The following is a 19,572-nucleotide window of genomic DNA, read 5'->3' on the forward strand; positions in this document are numbered from 1 at the left end:
AAGAAAGACCATTGGCTGGAGCTTAGAACCAGAGAAGAAAAGACAAACTCTTTGCCAAAGAACTGTACTGCAAGCTGTAATACAGCAAAGTGCCCCTGGGGAAAGAATCTGAAAAATGCGGACAACAAAGCGACATCAGTCATCTGAAGCATGGCGATGAAAAGCACCGCTGGCTGGAGTTTGTGGACCAGCAGACCATTGCATCCATCCCACAGGTCAGCTGCAAACTAGGCTCCTCTTGGGAAGCGTTAATCTTGCAAGTACCCACCCTCCTCCCACTGCCGGGCCCTGTGCTCACAGAAGACTCTACACTGTTTGAACCAATTCAGCTTGTCCTTTCAGGATAGGCTGCATGAGGTCTTCCCTGAAACTCAATGGGTGGAAGAGTCATAAAGCAAGAACTCTGGCATCACCAAAGCCCTGCACTGTGTCAGCATGATGAGTACTAAAGCAGATGAGGATTTATGGCCTCTGGTTGCCACTAAGGAGCTCACTATATGGAAAGGTGAGGCTTCTGTCCTCAGGCCAGCCTCCTTGGTGCCTGTGACACCACCTTCTGAGGCCTCATCTGCTTTGCACCTCCCTCCCAAACAGAACCAGGAGAACACAACAAGCAATGAAGATCTTACAGCTGTCACTCATATGTCCTGATAGACACATCTATAAAGATAACATTGACCTTACAAGATAACCTACTGGGGCTTTAGTTTCTCATCTATGAAATACTGATAATGGTAGTAACAAAAGTTGTTTCATTTTTAGATAGCTAAGTGGTAATATAGATTAAGTGCTGGGTTCATTACAGGCACCCAATAGATATAAGCTTGTTATATTTATTATATTAGATTTACATGTGATATATTATACATTATATATAATATTACTATAGTATATTCTATTATAATATATTATCATTATTGGAAGTCTCCACTGGTGAGTCCATAACAAGAATAGCTATATTGGATGTTAAAATGGCTAAAGGTTAGCAAAGCTTCCCTTCTGGTGCCTCATGTTCAAGACAAATTTACAAGGAATCAATACTTAATGTGTACTGAACACCACCCAGATCCCATGTCAGTAGATAGCTACAAGATCCAGGTCATCCCCGCTCTCAGCAAGCTTCTTACATGGTTGAAAATAGAAGACATAGGAAGCAATCGGAGCAGCTGACTGTATTTATGTATGTTTGCTTCTTGGCTCTCTCATCTGTGCCATTGTTTATTCTTTTGTTAATACCACCCTGTCTTGATTGCTCTAGCTTTATAGTAAGTCTTGAAATCAGTCCTCCAACTTTGTTCTTCTCCTTCAATAGTGTGTTGACTATCCTGGGTTCTTTGCTTCTCCATAGAAACTTTAGAATCAGTGTGTCAGGGACCACAAAAGGACTTTGCTAAGCAGCCCTAGGTTGGTTGGTTGGTTGGTTGGTTGGTTGGTTGGTTTTTATTGATTTTTTTAACAGAAAGGAAGGGAGGGAGATAAAGTTAGAAATATCAATGAGAGAGAAACATCAATCAGCTGCCTCCTGCACACCCCCTACTGGGGATGTGCCCACAACCAAGGTACACATGCCCTTGATCAGAATCACACCTGGGACCCTGCAGTCTGCAGGCCGACACTCTATCCACCGAGCCAAATGGGCTAGAGTGGTAGCCCTGGTTTTAAGGGTCTCCTTTTCTGGGAGATTGCCTCAGTAGCCAGCATCTTAAGTCTTCGATCTGCTGAGTTTGGGTCCCTGTTTTCTGGCTTAGAGAAAAGGTTTGGATTTTAGAGTCCCTTGTGTTTGTACATTGTGTGCTTGGGCCCAAGCCATAAAATGTAATCACAGGCATAAAATGGCTGTCTCTACAGCATGAAGAACACACTGGGGCTGGCTTCATAGTGCTTAGCCTTTGCCAGGACACTAACAGCCATTTGTCCTCCTTATCATCATAACAGAAGCTTGTATTTTTTGAGCACTAAGTACAAAACCCTGAGCTCAGTACTTTATCTGTGTCACATCCCCCATCCTTCTGAGGCAAGTGCATATGTTACCTTCAATTGAAGAAAAAGAAAAAAAAAAAAAAAAAAAAGAGGCACCAAACGGTTAAGTAACTTGCCCAAGATCACACAGGGCATAGGTGGTAAAACTGGGATTCAGGCCCGCTCTTAATCCCTACCCTGCACTCATTCTCTCTGACATTTCCTTTTACCTTGGGTAGCAGCACTGACCATTCTGAGCTTGACATTCAAGCTTCCTGGAGGATAGCCCAGGTCAGTGCATCATCCTGTGTGAAATTAAAAGTCCCACAGACAAGTAATCCTCCTGATAAATTCCCTCAACTCCAGTTCCTTGAAACCCTTTTTTCTAAAACCCACGTATTTGAGAAATGAAACCTTAAGCATCTACCTTTTATCTGCTTCCCCATGACATCCGGTTGGTTACAAATCTCTCTTGCTGTTTATTTACCTCTTAATAAGCCCTGTCTCCTCTCAGAAAGCCATTTAACATGACGCCACTTAATTTCTCCTGGAGGCAGAATCTGCCAGATGGAGTCTTTTGTCCCAAGCCACATTGTTGATTTGTCTCATTTTTAAACATCAGTGAACATTCCATGAAATTAAAATAGCAGTCAGTTCCCAGGTGCAGATTCACTGAGCGGAGGGGGATGCGGTGGGGTGGGCCTGTCCACCTGGGTCAGCTGTTCCAAATAGGCTGGCTTAGCCAGGGAATGACTTTCTCAGGTGGCTGCCAGCCTGCATCTGGCTGTCACTCAATGCAGGAGCACGCTTTTCCGCCTCAGCTGGACTCGGCCAGTCATCAGCTCCTCTGGCTGGAGCCTCACGGGCTGTGCATCTTTGCCTTTTCCACGTTCATGCTCCTGACAGTTGAAAATACAAAGTGGACCCAGAGGATCAGAACAACACAGAGTGGCCCGGTGCAAGAAGGCAGTGTCCTTCATGTCACCCTTTTTTATCCCTAAAATTCCTCTGACTTCATAGTATTTGAGTTCATATAAGCATAATTCTTTAAATTATGAGACAGCTAAATTACTAAACCATATCCCCTACCAAAAAAAAAATTCGTTTTTAAGAATAACACCCCAAAAATCATATTGATTTCATACCTTCATGGCTCCTAGACATGCATGACTGGCTGTGTGCCTGGAGGTATGCATGCCTCTGTTGGAGAAGCACAGCTGGGAGATGGGCATCCCAGCTTGGAGAGGGAAGCCTACAATGAGAAAGTTTCTTCACCACCACATGCCTCGTAAAGGAGAGAGACATATGTCTAAAGAAAGGACAGAGGTGATTGTTACCAGTGTTGCAGTGAACCTCCCTGGGATCCAAGGAATAATGGAAAGAAGACAGAGACTGGTCTGACTTACAGCTTCTTGGGTGGCTCCAGGGACGTGCGATACCTGTCATCATGGTGGCAACTGACAAAACAACACTACAGCCCAACTCTCAGAAGTGACTCTTCATTTTAAAAAATGTAAACCACAGTCTCATCTCCATAACCTTCCATCTTCCATCACCTTCATAACCCACATCCCATAATAAGCAGCCAGTCCTTTATAAGAAAGGAGAAGCATAAGAGCCAGTGTTAATTGGTAGAGGTGTGTTGGACTTCCCTTTGATAAGTCTATGTATGCAGCACTCCCAACTAGCATTTGCAAACCTGCATCAGTGTGCTCTGAAAGCTGTGGCAATCAGGAGATAGCTCAGAGTCAAAGTGTTTTCCTTAAATCCTACCTCAAATGCCAGGTGGAATGCTGAGATTGTAGCAATCAACGGTTACCCCAGCATCTCCAAAGGCTTCATCCCATAGGACACAGATAGTGAAGACGGGAGGTGGAGAAGAAGGTAGAAAATCGAATGATAAGTCTTTGTTTCTTGGAGAAATTTTGCTGTTAATATTTAAGCCTTCTTTCTTAAAGCATGCTTTCAAAAGGGGGTTAGGGGGGAAATAGAGAAAGCCATCACTCCATTACCTATGAACCCATTCCAGTTCCTTTAAGCAGCCTTATATTTGAACATTTAACAGGTGCTCCCAGAACTGATATGAAGAGATACCAATATTTCCCTGAATCCTTCCCTAAATGGATTATTTGACAGCAACACTGAAACTCCCAATGGGAGAGTATCCACCCTAAATACATCAATAAACAGATACATGTATTTCCGAAATGACATTGAGAAACATCTAAGGTGACTGTCTCCATTCTTCATGGCAGGAGGGAAACATGATGTGGGGAAGAGAGGAAGCATAAAAGAAGCTGATTGACTAAAAGTGATTAAAACCCTGTGATGTGCTTTTCCCTAAAAAGAATTTTTATTCTAATTTCCCCATTAGCCTCCTAGACTAAGGACACATATGTAACACCTTAATCGATAAAGAAATTTTTTTAGAAAAAAGAATTTTTAGTGAAATGCTATAAGTGCATTGCTCTCACTCTTCAGAAGTGGTCTCAAAGTCGGTGGGTGGACTTAAGCATATGAATACTTCCCCAGAACTCTTAAGGGACTTGAAAGTTGCAAGGCTGCTTGCTCTCCAGTTCTGAAGGCCCCAATTGCTTTCCAGACTCTAATGAGAGCTCCCCTTGGACTTCCAAAGGGAAGCATATTCACATCAGGGGACTGAGAGAGTCTCTGGGAGGGTCTTTTAGGACAAGGAAAATAGGGTCCTATGAAGGCTTGCCTGGGGTTCTCCAGAGGGCCCCCGAAGAAGGGGGGTAGACGTCAAACCCCTTATCCTCCTCAGGATGTTTGTGAAGTCAAAAGGGAAATTCCAGTCATGCCTCTTTCTCTGGAAGAGTGGACTTGTCCTGCCCAGGGCAGCCCAGATTCCAGTAGAAACAGGAGCAATAACATGTCCCGAGGGGCTCAGTGCCAAGAGAGAAAAACAGCAAATGAGAACCTGCCTCTCCAGGGCAGCTGAGCTCAGTTAAAAAGATCTTGTGGATTAGTGGTTTGTTTCCAACTCCCACATTTAAAGAGGGACTTTCTAAATGCAACCTGAGACCAAAGAGCCCATACCTGCAGGACAGATCTTGAAAGAAAAATTGAGAGCCCTTGGGAAGTTAAATTCAACCAGACATGTCCAAAAGACTTCATGGGACACATGATGAGCACCTTAAGTTATTTTTAAAATGGTAGAAGATGGAGGAAGACTGCAAAATGAGAGCTCATTGAAGTGGAGTGCATTGTCTTGGGGGATAGCAAGTCCTTTTGCTGGCGGTGGACCAACTGAGGCTGCCCTTCCTCCTGAGAGGAGATGGAGGCATGTGTTTGAAGAGATGGGCTTGTCCAAGCAGTAAAACTCTGGGATTTGGTGTCAAGTTGGACCCAGGCTCAGGTTCCAGCTCTGTCTTGGTAAGACCTGGGGAAATTTTTCTTGGACCCTCAATTTCCTCATTTGTGCAATGGATATAATAGTATCTACTTCACTGGATTATTATGCAAGTAAGTGAAGCATTAACACCAGTACTTGCCACTGTAGAAATGCTAAATTTGCCATTATTGCTACCACTGCTATTATCTGAGCTTGATAAATTGGATGGGAAAGGAAGTATATAATATCCTTAGATTTCTGTAGTCCTCTGATTCTATTGTCACATGAGTTCTATCCAGTCAAAGTTCCTGATGCCATCTTCCTAATTCCCTGGTGACCCAGAGTTCTCTATTTCAGAACCACTCAGATCTTCCCATACACGGGCCTATATCTTCACCTTTCCTGTATTCAAAAATGGTCTTTCCTACACCCCAGTTCCTTGCAACCCTGCTTTATATGGTGATAACTGGTTATTCTGGGGAAAAGATGTATATTCAAAGTATATGCTCATATGACCGTGTTATCTTCTCCTTCCCTTGGCAGGGAGCAAAAGCTGGGCACAGTCCCCAGTCAACAGCCAACAGTCCATGAAAGCTCTAAATGAGTATAAGAATGGATCTTGTATGGTGAAATTTGAGAGATCATGCTTAGCTTTTCTAGAGAGATTCTGGTGGTAGTCACTAGGGGCAAGGTCAAATTCAGAGCTGTCTTGTGACAGGCTGCCTGGGAGATATTTTGGTGTAAGGAGGACCTTCCTCCATTCACTCATCAAGTTTCTGGAGAAGCTTGGGACTCAGGCTGACCCTCGTGTTTCTCCCACCCAAGGAAGGAGCAGAGCTACGTGCAGAAGCGCTGGAGGGATGTGCGTGTGGGAGACTTCATCCAGATGCGATGTAACGAGATCATCCCAGCCGACATTCTCCTCCTCTTTTCTTCGGACCCCAGTGGGATCTGCCATCTGGAAACCGCCAACTTGGACGGAGAGACAAACCTCAAGCAAAGGCGTGTGGTGAAGGGCTTCGTGCAGCAGGTAGGGCTCTTCCTAACATCTTTGCAGGCAACGGCAACTACTGGAAAGTTAAACGTAATCAGGTGGGTAGAGGGGAAAATAGTGACTGCCTCCTTGTCCCTCTGAAATAGGTACTTTCCCCTTATCACAGATGAGGAAACTGAAGCATAAGAATATTAAATAACTTGCTGAAGGCCTCAGAATTCCTAAATGGGGACCCACTTGGTTCATCTGATGACACTCTGCTCTCTGCTCTAACCCCAGGAGTCTACTATCTGTTAAGTTACCCTGAGACCAACCTGCTTTGCTGTGTTTATCTATCCCTGCTCGTCCTGCCAAGCTCAGCTCCAGCAATCTCTCCCTTCATGAATCTTCTCTCATATCCCTTTAACTCCAAGATGAACTGCAGTGAGGCATTACTGTTTCCATTTGTGGGTATTTTGCCTTCTCAATAGCCCTGAAACCTCTTTGAAGACAGGGAGCAATCATTGACACTTTTGTTTAATCCCCACACTTGCATATATGGTACTTTGGACATCATGGCAAAGTCTTTATCGTTTGGTGGTCAAATGCCCAGAACTCATCTCTAAGCCCAACCTCGCCATTTATTAGCTGTCTCACCTTAGGCAAGTTATTGCTCTCACACCTTCATTCCCTCATCTGAAAAATGGGTAAAAAAGTAGTACCCTCCCCACAGGAGAATTCTAAAGACTAAATGATATATACATGAATTATTTAACATGAAGATAAAGGCACATAGTTAGAGGCCAGTAAGTAGTTGGCAATAAATGTCAATGATGTTCATAGGCAATAAATGTTGTGGCTGATTGAAACTGAGTGTGATATTCTAATTTTCAACTAAAATTCCCCTTGAAAGAGTTGATTTCCAATCTGGTACCTTTCTCTGCTCATGGAAAAGAATAAAATTCTGCCAGTCTGTGGCTGGGGAGAAAGTGGATAAGGCAGAAGATTTAGGATAAAGAGGGCAGGTGCTTCCCTCCTCAGAGATGCCCATGCAATCAGTTATCTCTAGCGAAGCTTCTCGAGAAGAGGCCATCCATCATCGTTCACTCTGCCTCTCAAAGTTCTGAATGAATAGTTTTCATCAAATCCCTTTCCTATGAGTAATCCCGTCCTCAGAAGCCTGTTCTCTCATCCTGGCAATGGGAATGACAGCTGTCCCATAGTTTGGCTATAAGATTCCTATGAGATAAGAAAAGTAAAGAAGAAAATACAGGGTTTGATTCAAAGTAGACTCACAGTAAATGGTCTACTGCTGCTATCTTGCTGCAGTCACTACACTGGGAGTGGACCCACCATGATCCTTGCACACATGCATGTGTATACACACACACACACACACACACACACACACACATACACGTGTGTGTGTGTGCGCGAATATGTGAGGGTGTAAAACTGCTACCTTGCTCGAGCTACATGCAAAGTATTCTTAGAATTTCTATTCTATTTCTTTTTGTTTAAGTTCGGGAACAGTGAAACTTGTATTTGCTTGCAAATCTCCCTGTCAGCCTCCTCACTCCTACATCCTCATCACAACTCGGAGTCCTTTTTACTCTCTCTCGGGAAGTTATGTCGATGTTGTTGTGTTTCACCAGGCAGTTTTGTTTTTTTCTCTGTCTTTGGCAGCAGCTCCCAAGCTGTTTCTTGTATATTAATTAGTCAGGTAGTATGGGATTTGACTAGAGTGAAGAGCCAGATGAAAGGGTCATTCACACTCCAGTGCCATAGACCAGCCAATTTAATAACATCTCTCAAACTCTAACCCTGAATCCTCACAGGGTACTGGGTGTAATGATTTACAAAAGAAAAAAAAATGTAAATTCATTTATGAAGGGAGGAAGGTTTATTTGAGCTTAAAGGTTTTTAGCATTCCCTATTCTGTTTTAATTATTGATTCTCCCTCCCTGACTTTGCTCAAGTGTATCTTTTTCCATTTCTGGGTAATAATAATATGCTTTTATTAAGCCCTTACTAAGGGCATTGCATGATTACCTCATTTATCCTCACACACACACACACACAAAAAAAAACAAAAAAAAACAAAAAAAAAAAACAATGAGATGGGTGCTAATATTGTCCCCATTATACACATGAGACCAAGGCATAGAAGGTTAAGTAAGTTGCCCAAGGTCACTGAGCTGGGAAGTATCGTAACCAGAATTCAAAGCCAGGTTTGTCCATTGTCTCAGCTCTTAAGGTTGTCAGTAGCTCATCTCCCTGGCCTTTTATTACCCTAAGATTACCCAGAGATACTTACTTGAAAGTACTCATTTATCATCTACATACTATATAAAAGCCTAAATCACCATTACAACCAGTAGACTGAATGGTCACTATGATGACACACTGACCACCAGGGGGCAGACACTTAATGCAGGAGCTGCCCCCTTGTGGTCAGTGTGTTCCCACCCTCACTCTCCAATCCTCATGCTGTGGCTGGTCCCAACCAGTCTGATTGCACCTGGGCTGAGGAACCCCACCCATGTATGAATTCATGCACCTGGCCTCTAGTTTTCAATAATTTTTCCACATATAAGTAGTGGGAATAAAACTAGACTTAGCTGCCTGGGGAAGAGGAATTGGCTGCTCTTTGTTACCTTGATTCTCTTTTATGTCTTTAGTATAAAAAGATTTTGGAAATGGGTAGAATTCTCTTCTGTTTAACTCTGTATTATATAGTTTTTCTTCAAATATATTGAACAAAGACATTGATGAGAGTTGCAATAAACATACATATTGCAAAGTCAGATAAATTCAGAAGGAAAAGTTTGCAAAAATTGTGCACTGCAGGACCTCTCAGATACTTCAAAAAGCTCCAGGGAACTAATGGGGCAGCTACTAGTGTGTAGTCTTTCTAAAGTATGTAGTCTTGCCGGAACCAGTTTGGCTCAGTGGATAGAGCGTCAGCCTGCGGACTGAAAGGTTCTGGTTCGATTCCAGTCAACGTCATGTACCTTAGTTGCGGGCACTTCCTCAGTAGGGGGTGTGCAAGAGGCAGCTGATAGATGATTCTCTCTCATCTATGTTTCTAACTCTTTATCCCTCTCTCTTCCTCTCTGTAAAAAAATCAATAAAAATATATTAAAAAATAAAAATAAAAAAATAAAGTATGTAGTCTTTACATGCTTAAAAAAAATCATAACAGCAATGAGAACAAAACTACCATCTTTTTGCTTCTCACCTATACTGGTGTTTTTCCATGCATTGTCTCTTTTAGTCCTTACAAACTCCATGTGAGGTGGACATTACTATTCCCATTTTACAGATGAAAATGCTGAGGTACAGAAAGGGCAAATTTGATCAGTTGTCTCAGAAAAAATTTTGAACATCTATATATAGTTTTTGGGGGGGAATTTAATATCTTAAATAATAAATATTAATCATTTTTGTTAGCATGTTTTCCCTCTAAATCCCTAATGTCTATGAGACTGCCACCTTACCAAAGGGGTTTTTACTAACCACTAAGACTTCTAGAAACCTCCCACCCAATACATGTACCTACATCCATTTCCATCATTTTACAGATGATGAGAGATTACTATATTCTGTTGATCTGAAGTCAGTAAAGCAAAGTTTTTTTTCAGCTCGCTATGGCCAGTATTTCTCAAGGTGGAATCTGCCAAACCCTTAGCTCAAGAGATCATTCTTGAGAAGCAAGGTTCATGGTCGTTATCTGATTGTGAAGCCTGTGTCCTATAGACTCCTCTTGGGCATTCCAATGTGCATTAACATACTTAAGTCTCTCAGAAGAGTTGGAATCAAGAGGCTGGTTCAACTCCCTAACTTTGAGCTTTCCAAACTTATTTATCCTCAGAACCATTTTTCAGCACAACAATTTTTAGCATTCCTGTGCAAATTTGAGGGAAATGTTAAGCTGGGCTGTGGAACACCCATGATCACAACAGGTAAGGAGTGAAATTCAAATTAAATTCTAAAATATAAAAGAGCTTCTCAAAAGAATCTTCCTTCTATGGCACACCATTCTCAAGGTTGCCAAAGAGTTGGTTTCAAAATCCTCTTTTCAGAATGCAACTCAACTTAGCCAATTTTTTTTTTCAGTTGGAACTTTTATTGTGTTGAACCATCTTTGAATTCACAAAATTATTGACTTTTCAAGAAATATTTATTCCCATATCTCATTGCTGGTTAAAGGGGCCAAAGGGGGATGAATCTAAAATTAGGATTACTATGCTAAGAGGACATCATTAGAGGATTAAATGCACAGTTTTCTCTTTGGTGACATTCTGATACCTAATTCCTCTTCTTTAAGAGGATTTCCAAGATGGGAACTAGACATTTAACATCTGGAAATGAGTGCGTGCCATTCATTTTGGGAAATTGGGCACTTCTCAAACCAAATAATCAGAAATGAATTCTTCCAATTAGTATTTCACATCAAACACATTCCTGAGTAAATTTGAAGATGTAATTGGCTTTATTAAGGGATTCACAAATCAGGCAGAATCCCATCTAGTAACTAGAATGGCGCTCTGAGGAGTCGTAAAATGTGGAAACTTTTTATAGGAAGAAGGGTTGGCAAGGGAGTTATTAACAAAAAAAAAAAAAGGATTAATTTTAGACTAGAATATCTTTTGGAGAGAAAGGGGTGGTGAGGGTTTTTATTATGCTTGATTGCCTCTTCCTTTAGTGGGGAGGAGAGATTAATGGAGAGACCCCAACATAATAGATTACCTCATCAATGTTGACCAGAAAATTTCACATGGGTTGATTGAGGTTACATTAGTGGGAAAGGTTGAAACAGCAATTAGGTCGGGGATTAAGTCTAGATTTGGTATCATGGGCTTTAGCAGGAGTGATGCCATTTTGGACCAATTGTTGCCTGTCGTTCAAATCACCAGATCCTAATTTTTATGGAAGCATGTGTCAGATTATTTCCTGGTGCCAACCAAAAATTTGTGACACCAAGTGAGATGCGGACTAAGCCTCTTCAACAACACTTGAGAATTTGTGATAAACGTAGAGTCTCACGCTCTACCCCAGACAGAACCAGAGTCTGCAATTTACCAAGATCCCCATGTGATTCATGTGCACATTAAAGTTTGAAAGCACTGGCCTCATTGATGATTGTACTAATTGTGCTTACCTGTGTATTGCCCAGATTAAAGAGTCCTAATTGCATCTCCCTTTTAAAGTAGCTTGCATTCCACCGATGGTTACTGTTTTTAAGCCATTTGCTCAATTGGGAACAGCCATTGTAGCTTGGAACCTCTGCAGTGCAAGTGTGTGCTGACTAACATACAGGAGTGGGCCAAAGTAGGTTTACAGTTGTGTGTATGTAAAACACGAACTTTATTCTTCTATTATTAATTACTGATCATATTACTTTCCACACAAGCAACTGTAAGACCGGCTCTTGCCCACCTTGTATTTAGGCAGAGGACTACTTTTCTGACAGACTTGAGTTGGGGTAGGGAGTCATTTAAGGCCATCCCAGTTCAGTGATGATACACCTTAAATAAAGCAAAGGGTAGCAGCCTGTCACCTCAACCTCACCTGCCCTGACAACCAGGGAAAAATCCTCTTTCCTGCCCCTAACAGGCTGTTCCATATTTCTGTTAAAAATAATACTATCTTTCTACCTGTTGATAAGTGCTTAAATGTTGAGCTGAGATCATGTTGTTTAGAGTTCTTTTAATATAGGATCTACATAAGATATCATAATAAGTAGCATCACTAAATAACTTGATTGAGCACAAAAAATAGGCACAGACAGTTCTAAGTGTTATATACCTATTATCCCTTTCCACTCCTCAGAGATAATTCTGTGAGATAAGCACTTTGATTATTCCCATTTCACAACTGGCTGAGCTCAGATTTAAACTCAGGCAGAGTTCCTTTTTTCTTCCTTCTTTTCTTTTGTTCTTTCTTTGTATTATGGAAATATTCAAGTATATACAAAAGTAGAGAGAATAATATAATTTTTAGGTACCAACCACCAAATTTCAATAATCAACTCATGATCAATCCTGATTTATATTTATCCCCACCCTATTCTCCCTGTTTTGAAGCAAATCTTCTATATCATAACATTTCACCATAAATATTTCAATATCTATCTCTTAAGAACATGATTTTTTAAATATACCATTATATCATTGCCATACCTAAAATATTAAACATAATCCTATGATATCAACTTTCAGGTCAGTGTTGGATATTTTTAATTTGTCTGAATCAGTATTCAAATATTGAGATTAGTTTATTAAATCTCTTGCTCTGTAGGTTGCCTATTCTCCTTTTTTTTTTTTCTTGCATACTTAATTTTTGTTTCTAAGTAAACCAGGTTATTTGTCCTGTAAAATCTCCTGTGTTCTTTTTTTTTAAAATATATTTTATTGATTTTTTACAGAGAGGAAGAGAGAGGAATAGAGAGTTAGAAACATCAATGAGAGAGAATCATCGATCAGCTGCCTCTTCCACACCCCTTATTGGGGATCTGCCCACAACCAAGGTACATGCCCTTGACAGGAATCGAACCAGGGACCTTTCAGTTCACAGGCCGACACTCTATCCACTGAGCCAAACCGGTTTCGGCTCTCCTGTATTCTTGATTTTGCTGATTGCTCTGTCTCCCTGTTGTGCCATTTAACATGTTTCCCCACACGACATATTTCTAACATTGGTAGTTAGATCTACTGCCTAAATCAGATTGTGGTTAGATTTGTGTCTGTGCATGTTTGTGTCAATGTTAGATAGGTTGACTCCCTAGCATCCTCCAGAGGTGACCAATGAGGTTTTTTTTCCTTTTTATTAACCATATGAACTTGTGGATTTAATCATATTGGTGGATGTCAAATCAGTGCAATTATTACCTTTATTGATTGTCCCACTCAGTGGGAACTTCTTAAGATTGGCTCCTGACTTCTTTTGCCATGACCTCAGTACGCTTATGTTGACACCTAAAACTAATATAATTTTACCTCGATTATAAAAAGAGAGATTTCAAGCCCAGTTGGTATGGTTCAGTGGTTGAGTGTCTACCTCTGAACCAGGAAATCATGGTTCAATTTCTGGTCAGGACTCATTCCCCGGGTTGTGGGCTCCATCCCCAGTGTGGGGAGTGCAGGAGGCGGACGATCAGTGGCTCTCTCTCATCATTGATGTTTCTATTTCTCCCTCTCCCTTCCTCTTTGAAATCAATAAAAATATATTTTTGAAAATATCAATAAAATAAATAAATTTTAAAGAAAGATTTCAAGATTACATTTAGTCAACATTTGTATTTGCCCACTTGAGAAAAGGGCACAAGGACTATAAGGCAGAGTCCTCCAGATCAATCTGTGTGCTTTTGTAGGAGAGACCCAGAGTCATTGAATATGCAGACTATTTTCTCACCCAGATCAGAAGGGATAGTAGCTGCCAGTCAGCCTATTGTGGCTGATCTTGAAAAGGACTTCTACCCCACCCGGAAGCAAAAAGGTTATCAAGTGCTGGTAACTGTCATTAGTTTTCAGAAAGGATTCTCAGAAATCAGCTGGTTAATTTGTATGCCAAGAAGGAAACCTCTGTCACCTAGCTCAGCAGCTGGGGCATGAAGAACATTTGCTTCTACGATTTAGCCAAACTAGTATGAAAAAAAAAAAAAAAAAACCTTTAAATAGCATTCTTGCAAGGTTGCAGTGTACCTCCTTAATAGCTGTCAGAGTTGGTGGAGATTGTGTACCCTGTAACCCTGGTCCCTCCAGAGTCCACAGGCATGCACCACAAATGAGTTACCCCTGATGCTTTGCCACCCAAACCCCTGTGTGGGGCAGAGGGGTGGGGGTGATAGGGGTGGTTCTAGCCTGAGTAACAGACTCTCAGAGTTGCACAGAAGTTTGATGATCCCTGGTTCAACTCTTCTTTTTCATAACCATCTCAGGTTCATAGTAACAACTCTGTAAATAAATTCATTCTGTATTTAAAGAAAGAGTTGAGCTAATTTCTCTTATTTTCAATTAACAGCACCATCCTTGAATATTTCCTAATGTCTGTGGAGGGGCTTTCAAAGTGCTCTAGATATACTTTCTGTCCTCTAAGACCTTAGGACAGGGGTTCCTTTTTCTCTAAATTTAAATCCCTGTGTCTATCAAAAATTATTGGAACTCTTAGCCCACCTCCTCCAAGCTCTCCTCCCTGAAAGTAGTTGTCCTTTCACAGTCCTTTATTTAAGAAATTAATAACAAAGAGTTACTATGAATTTGATGACTTCTTAAAATGGATTTGTAATTTATTGATTTCAAGAATTCCTGTAGAAATTGGAAAACCATGTATTAGTGAGTCTTATTTTTACTTTGTCTACAGATGACATTTAGGTGCATATGGGAATTTGTGGACCAGTTGCCATGCTTAATCTACCAATTGGCTTATAGAAAAAGCTCGGTGGTTGGCACTTACAAGTATAAAATAAATTTAAAGTGAGTGGTGTAGATATATAAAAATTGTCTAGGTTCAAAGAAGAAGAGACAGCAATGGTATGTGATAGGCAGAGGGTCCTTAAGAGGTGTAACTCTTGAGCTTGGCTATGAAAGTTTAAGAGAATTATCAATATGGAAAACTTGCAAAGAAATAATGAAAAGGGCCAAGAAGGTTTGCTCTGTTGGCAAACAGCATTAAATAGTTAAATCAAGCAAAGAATGGTGCACATTTTAGAACCTGACAAGCCTCTGTGTTCATGAGCTGTGAGACCTTGGGCAAATTGAGAGTAATCAACATTTTGTTTTATCTCCAATAAAAGAGAATAACCTGTCCTGAACATGTCATGGGAAAGTTGTGAAGATCAAATAAGGTCAAATAAATAAGAGGCAGCATTTTCTGAACCTGTAACATTACCAAATAAACATTATTATTTTTTAAAGGCCCAGATATGGCCATTCAACTGAGTAGGCCACTGTATTGGTTAGGATTCTCGGTCTACAAGCAACAGAAATGATCTAACTAAACAAAACAGAATTATTGCAAAAAATGTGATGGGGGATAGGATGGTAGAGAAAGAAGCACACAGTATAGCTCACAGAATCAAAGGAAAGCTGAAGATTCAGGCTCAGAAACAAGAACCAGGAAATAGTACAATGGGAGAGATATGGATAGAAGCAATTATTTAATGGTCTCATTTGTTTTTTCCTCCTGAGTCATTCCACTCAAGTCAAAGTCTCACAGTGGGAGAGTCTAGGGGGCAGGGCATCTTGACATAATTTCCATTGAGATTGAGAAACCATGAAGAGGAGATAGTTTCCCGTAAGGAAGTTAAATGGTTCTTCATGAAAGAGGAGTAGAATGGACAGTCAATCACAAGAAAACTACAAAGTATTTCAAAAGAGCGTTCATGCCTTTATGCCTTTATGTAATTATATGCATAGACCAACTTGAAATTCAACTGTGAAGACTAGTGGAAACTAAGCCTAGAAAAGTAACAGTTAAGACTAGTGCAAGTGAATGAGTGGATTAGAAAACTATGGTACATCTACACAATGGCATACTATGCTGCTATAAAAAAGAAGGAATTTTTACCATTGCAGCAGCATGGATGGACCTGGAGAGCATTGTGTTAAGTAAAATAAGCCAGGAAATGAAAGAAAAATACCACATGATCTCACTCATTTATGGAAAAAAAAGAACATTATAACCTGATGAACAAAAAGATAGATACAGAGGCAGTAAAGCACCGAACAGACAGTCAAATTATAGCAGGAAGGCAGGGAAGTGTTGGGAAGAGTGGGAAAGAGATCAACCAAAGGACTTGTATGCATGCATATAAGCACAACAAATGGACACAAGACATGGGGGGGCGGAGGGATGAGGGCATGCGGCAGGGGGTAGGCAAGGCCAAGTGAAGGTCAATGGGGGAAAATAAAGGAGATATATATACTACTACAGTGTTTCCCCGAAAATAAGACATCCTCCGAAAATAAGACCTAGCGCATGGAAAGATAAGACATTCCCTGAAAATAAGACCTAGTGCAACTTTGGGAGAAAAATTTAATATAAAACATTGTCTTATTTTTGGGAAAACAGGGTATATGTAATACTTTAAACAATTTTTTAATTAAATAAATTAATAAAAGATATCAACTGGGGGGGGGGGAGTTATTGTTGGCTGGTGATGGAAAAAAGAATTTTAAAAAAAAAGAAGTCATTGAAAAAAGAAGAAGAAAAAAAAGTAGTGCAAGTGAAATGGCTTATTCCAGTTACTGGAATATAGTTCAGGCTGTTTGCTTCCCCATGGCCTTCCCAGTGGGGCTGGGAGGAGGCAGCTGGCTGTTTCTGGGCCAAAGGTCAGTGAGGTATACGTTCACCTGGAGAGTCATTACACACTGACCCTTGGCCTTGGCTGATTTTCCTCTACTTCCATAGATACCAATTTTGATACAGGAGTTGAACTGGAAACTTTGAGTGGTGTTACAGCTGCAATAATTGATTTGTGTCAATCACCTCTTCTCTTTGAATCTCCCTCACTTTGGTTCAGATAGCATGGACAGTCAGTAAATGCTTGATTGCATGAATGAATGGGAGATACTAGCTAGATCCTTTTAAGGGAATTAAAGAAGATAGCATGTATAAAATACATAGTTGATTCTTGGAACAAAATAAGCATCCAATAGATGCTAAAGCAATAGTTATCACACTAACAGAAGGAAGAAGAAATACGATGATGATGATGATGATGATAGTGAGGATGATCACTATTGGCTTTGGAGTCCAATCATATCCATTGCAATCCTGGCTCTGCTACTTACAAACCATAAAGTAATGATTCCATTTGCACATCTGTCAAAACCTCTGTTTTGTGAGGACTTAATGGCTACTATGAGGACTTAATGGCAGGTGCCTGGAACATACTACACACTCAGAGTAGGTAGGCTTGGCCCGGAGAATGCAGAGATGTGCACTTTTCTTCCTGGGAAGACTTTGTCTTTTCCTGGCCATTTTGATGTTAGTGAGACTTCCACCAGGGTCAGTGCCTTCGGCAGAAGACTGGGTGTGAAAAGAAGTTGCTTAGGTGAGCCTCATTCACAAGCTAAGAGAAGCTGTGAGGCAGGGAATCAGATGGGAGTCCAAACTCCTGATTCAGTTAAGGGCCTGGCAGAGTTGGAAGGCATGGCTATGCCCTCCTGTCCTTGTGCTCTCCTCACAGCTCCCAGGAATGAGTTTTGGCAAATGCTTCAAAGGAAGCAGGGCCTGAGGGGTTGTCTTTGAATACAGCAGGCCCCACACACCCCTCTCCACAGCCCATCTTGGGAAGGCGAGGAAGGTAGTCCAGGGGACTGGTAGTTAAAAAGTGCAAGGTCACTTCTCCAAGAGGCGAGGGAGACAGAGGTCCCAAGGCCATTGCCCAGAAGCAAAGCAAAGCAAGGAGCACTTTAAGAGGAAGGTCACTGGGAAGCCTCTTGGAGGGACCAGAAAGGGAAACTTGGCCATTACCAGGGATCCACTGGGTCCCATTAAATAGACATCAGGGACTTGCTGCAACACGATCTTTAGCTCTCCGACCCTGAGGTCACTATTCCCTGAACTGTGTTTGGATTCAGAAAGCCAGCAGCAAGCCGAGTGGATGAATCAGAGTGAAGCACACAGCTTAATCAGAGCACGAAAGCAGCTGACAAATTACAGCATGATTTGTCATCATCTCAGAACTCGGCAAGTGTTTGTCCCTGAAAGAATCGATACCTGGAGGGAAAAAGGGCCATATTTTTAGAAACTCCTGGATGGGTAATTTATTTCAAGTGACTGGAGGGTTTATTTATGCTGGTGCCTCCACAGATCCAATGGACAGTATATTTACACGAAGCCAGAAAATGCTATCATTTCTTCTAATCAATTTGCCCCTTTGAACAGCTGTACCTTGGAGCTCTCAGCCGTAAATTCACTCCCTGTGCTAAAAGCTCTACCCAGGCAACCGTTTCCAGTCCCGCCCCTAGCATTTCTTCCTTCTGTTTGCTTAGCACGCTGCACCTCTCACTCCTTTCTCACGTGGATTCTGTCTCCTGGGGCACAAATGAGATGGACAAGGGGGTGGCACTAGTCCCATTCTGCACATGGGAAAATCGAGGCTCAGGAGTTGAACATAGTAGTGGTCCTAGAATTAGAAAGCAAGATTTCCCCACCCTTAGTTGTATCCCCATTCCCACTGGACCAGAAAAGATTATACAACTAAAATGCCTAATGAAAGAGAAAAGTGGAGAGTCAAGGAAGTGTTTTAAGTACTTGGCTCCAAGAATGTTCACCAGGACAGAGTGCTGTGCAAGTAACACCAGACGGTCTAGTCAGACTTGCTTTCAAACCCCAGCACTGGCCATGGGCACCAGCGGAACCCTCTGGGCCACAGTGTCTCCAGCTCTAAACAGGGGATCATTAAAATTCCCATTTCATAAAATAACTGTGAGCTTGACAATATGTGTAAAGTTATCATCATGGTGTGTGGCAGAAACCAAAGTACAGTCAATGCCATTTATTTTTATTTCAGAAGGGAAGAGAGAGGGAGAGAGAGATAGAAACATCAATGATGAGAGAGAATCATTGATTAGCTGCCTCCTGCGCCACCCTACTAGGGATCGAGCCCGCAACCTGGGCATGTGCCCTTGGCTGGAATCAAACCTGGGACTGACCCTTCAGTCCACAGGTGATGCTCTATCCACTGAGCCAAACCAGCTAGGGCTATTTTCAAAGAGGTTTTACAATAGCAAAAGAAATCAAAATAATGTAAATGTTCAATAGTGAAATGATGAAGGGAGATATGGTGACATTCAGACAGCAGGTGTCTATGCAGGTATTAATGAAGATGTAAAGAATTTTTTAAAAGATGTAAAAATGTTCAAATATATGAACACACCATCTCAGTTTTCAAGTGCATGACCGTATATGTGTGTCCATACATAAATGTGTGTGTATGTATTTTTTAAACCCTGGGAATATTACATACATAAGAACATTAACTGTGGCTATCTCTAAATGGCATGACATACAATCTCTTCTTTTTGATCATCTGTTTCTGTGCTGCCCAGTGTGATAGCTATTAGCCACATGTAGCTATTTAACTTTAATCAATGAAAATTAAATAAAATTTAAAAATCAATTCCTTAGTCATCCTACCACATTTTAGCAGCCCCCTATGATTTGTGGCCTCCATATTTTGGACAGTGCAGAATAGAACATTCCCATCAAGGTTTGTGGGCAGTGCTGGTCTAGCGACTTAACCACAGGCCTTTCTGGTTGTCACACTCGCAAGGGT

General features: G+C 41.3%; 1 protein-coding gene across 1 annotated transcript in view; it reads left to right on the plus strand.

The window, feature by feature from the left end:
* ATP10B (ATPase phospholipid transporting 10B (putative)) overlaps positions 1–19,572 on the plus strand; it is a 173,395-nt gene that overhangs the window by 100,601 nt on the left and 53,222 nt on the right. Inside the window, exon 4 of the mRNA XM_084884102.1 lies at positions 6,137–6,341. Coding sequence (XP_084740228.1) covers positions 6,137–6,341 — 205 coding nt within the window. The remainder of the gene's footprint in view (positions 1–6,136; positions 6,342–19,572) is intronic.

Source organism: Pipistrellus hanaki (genome assembly GCF_964339955.1).
Source record: "Pipistrellus hanaki genome assembly, chromosome: 5".
In the NCBI taxonomy this organism is placed as follows: Eukaryota; Metazoa; Chordata; class Mammalia; order Chiroptera; family Vespertilionidae; genus Pipistrellus; species Pipistrellus hanaki.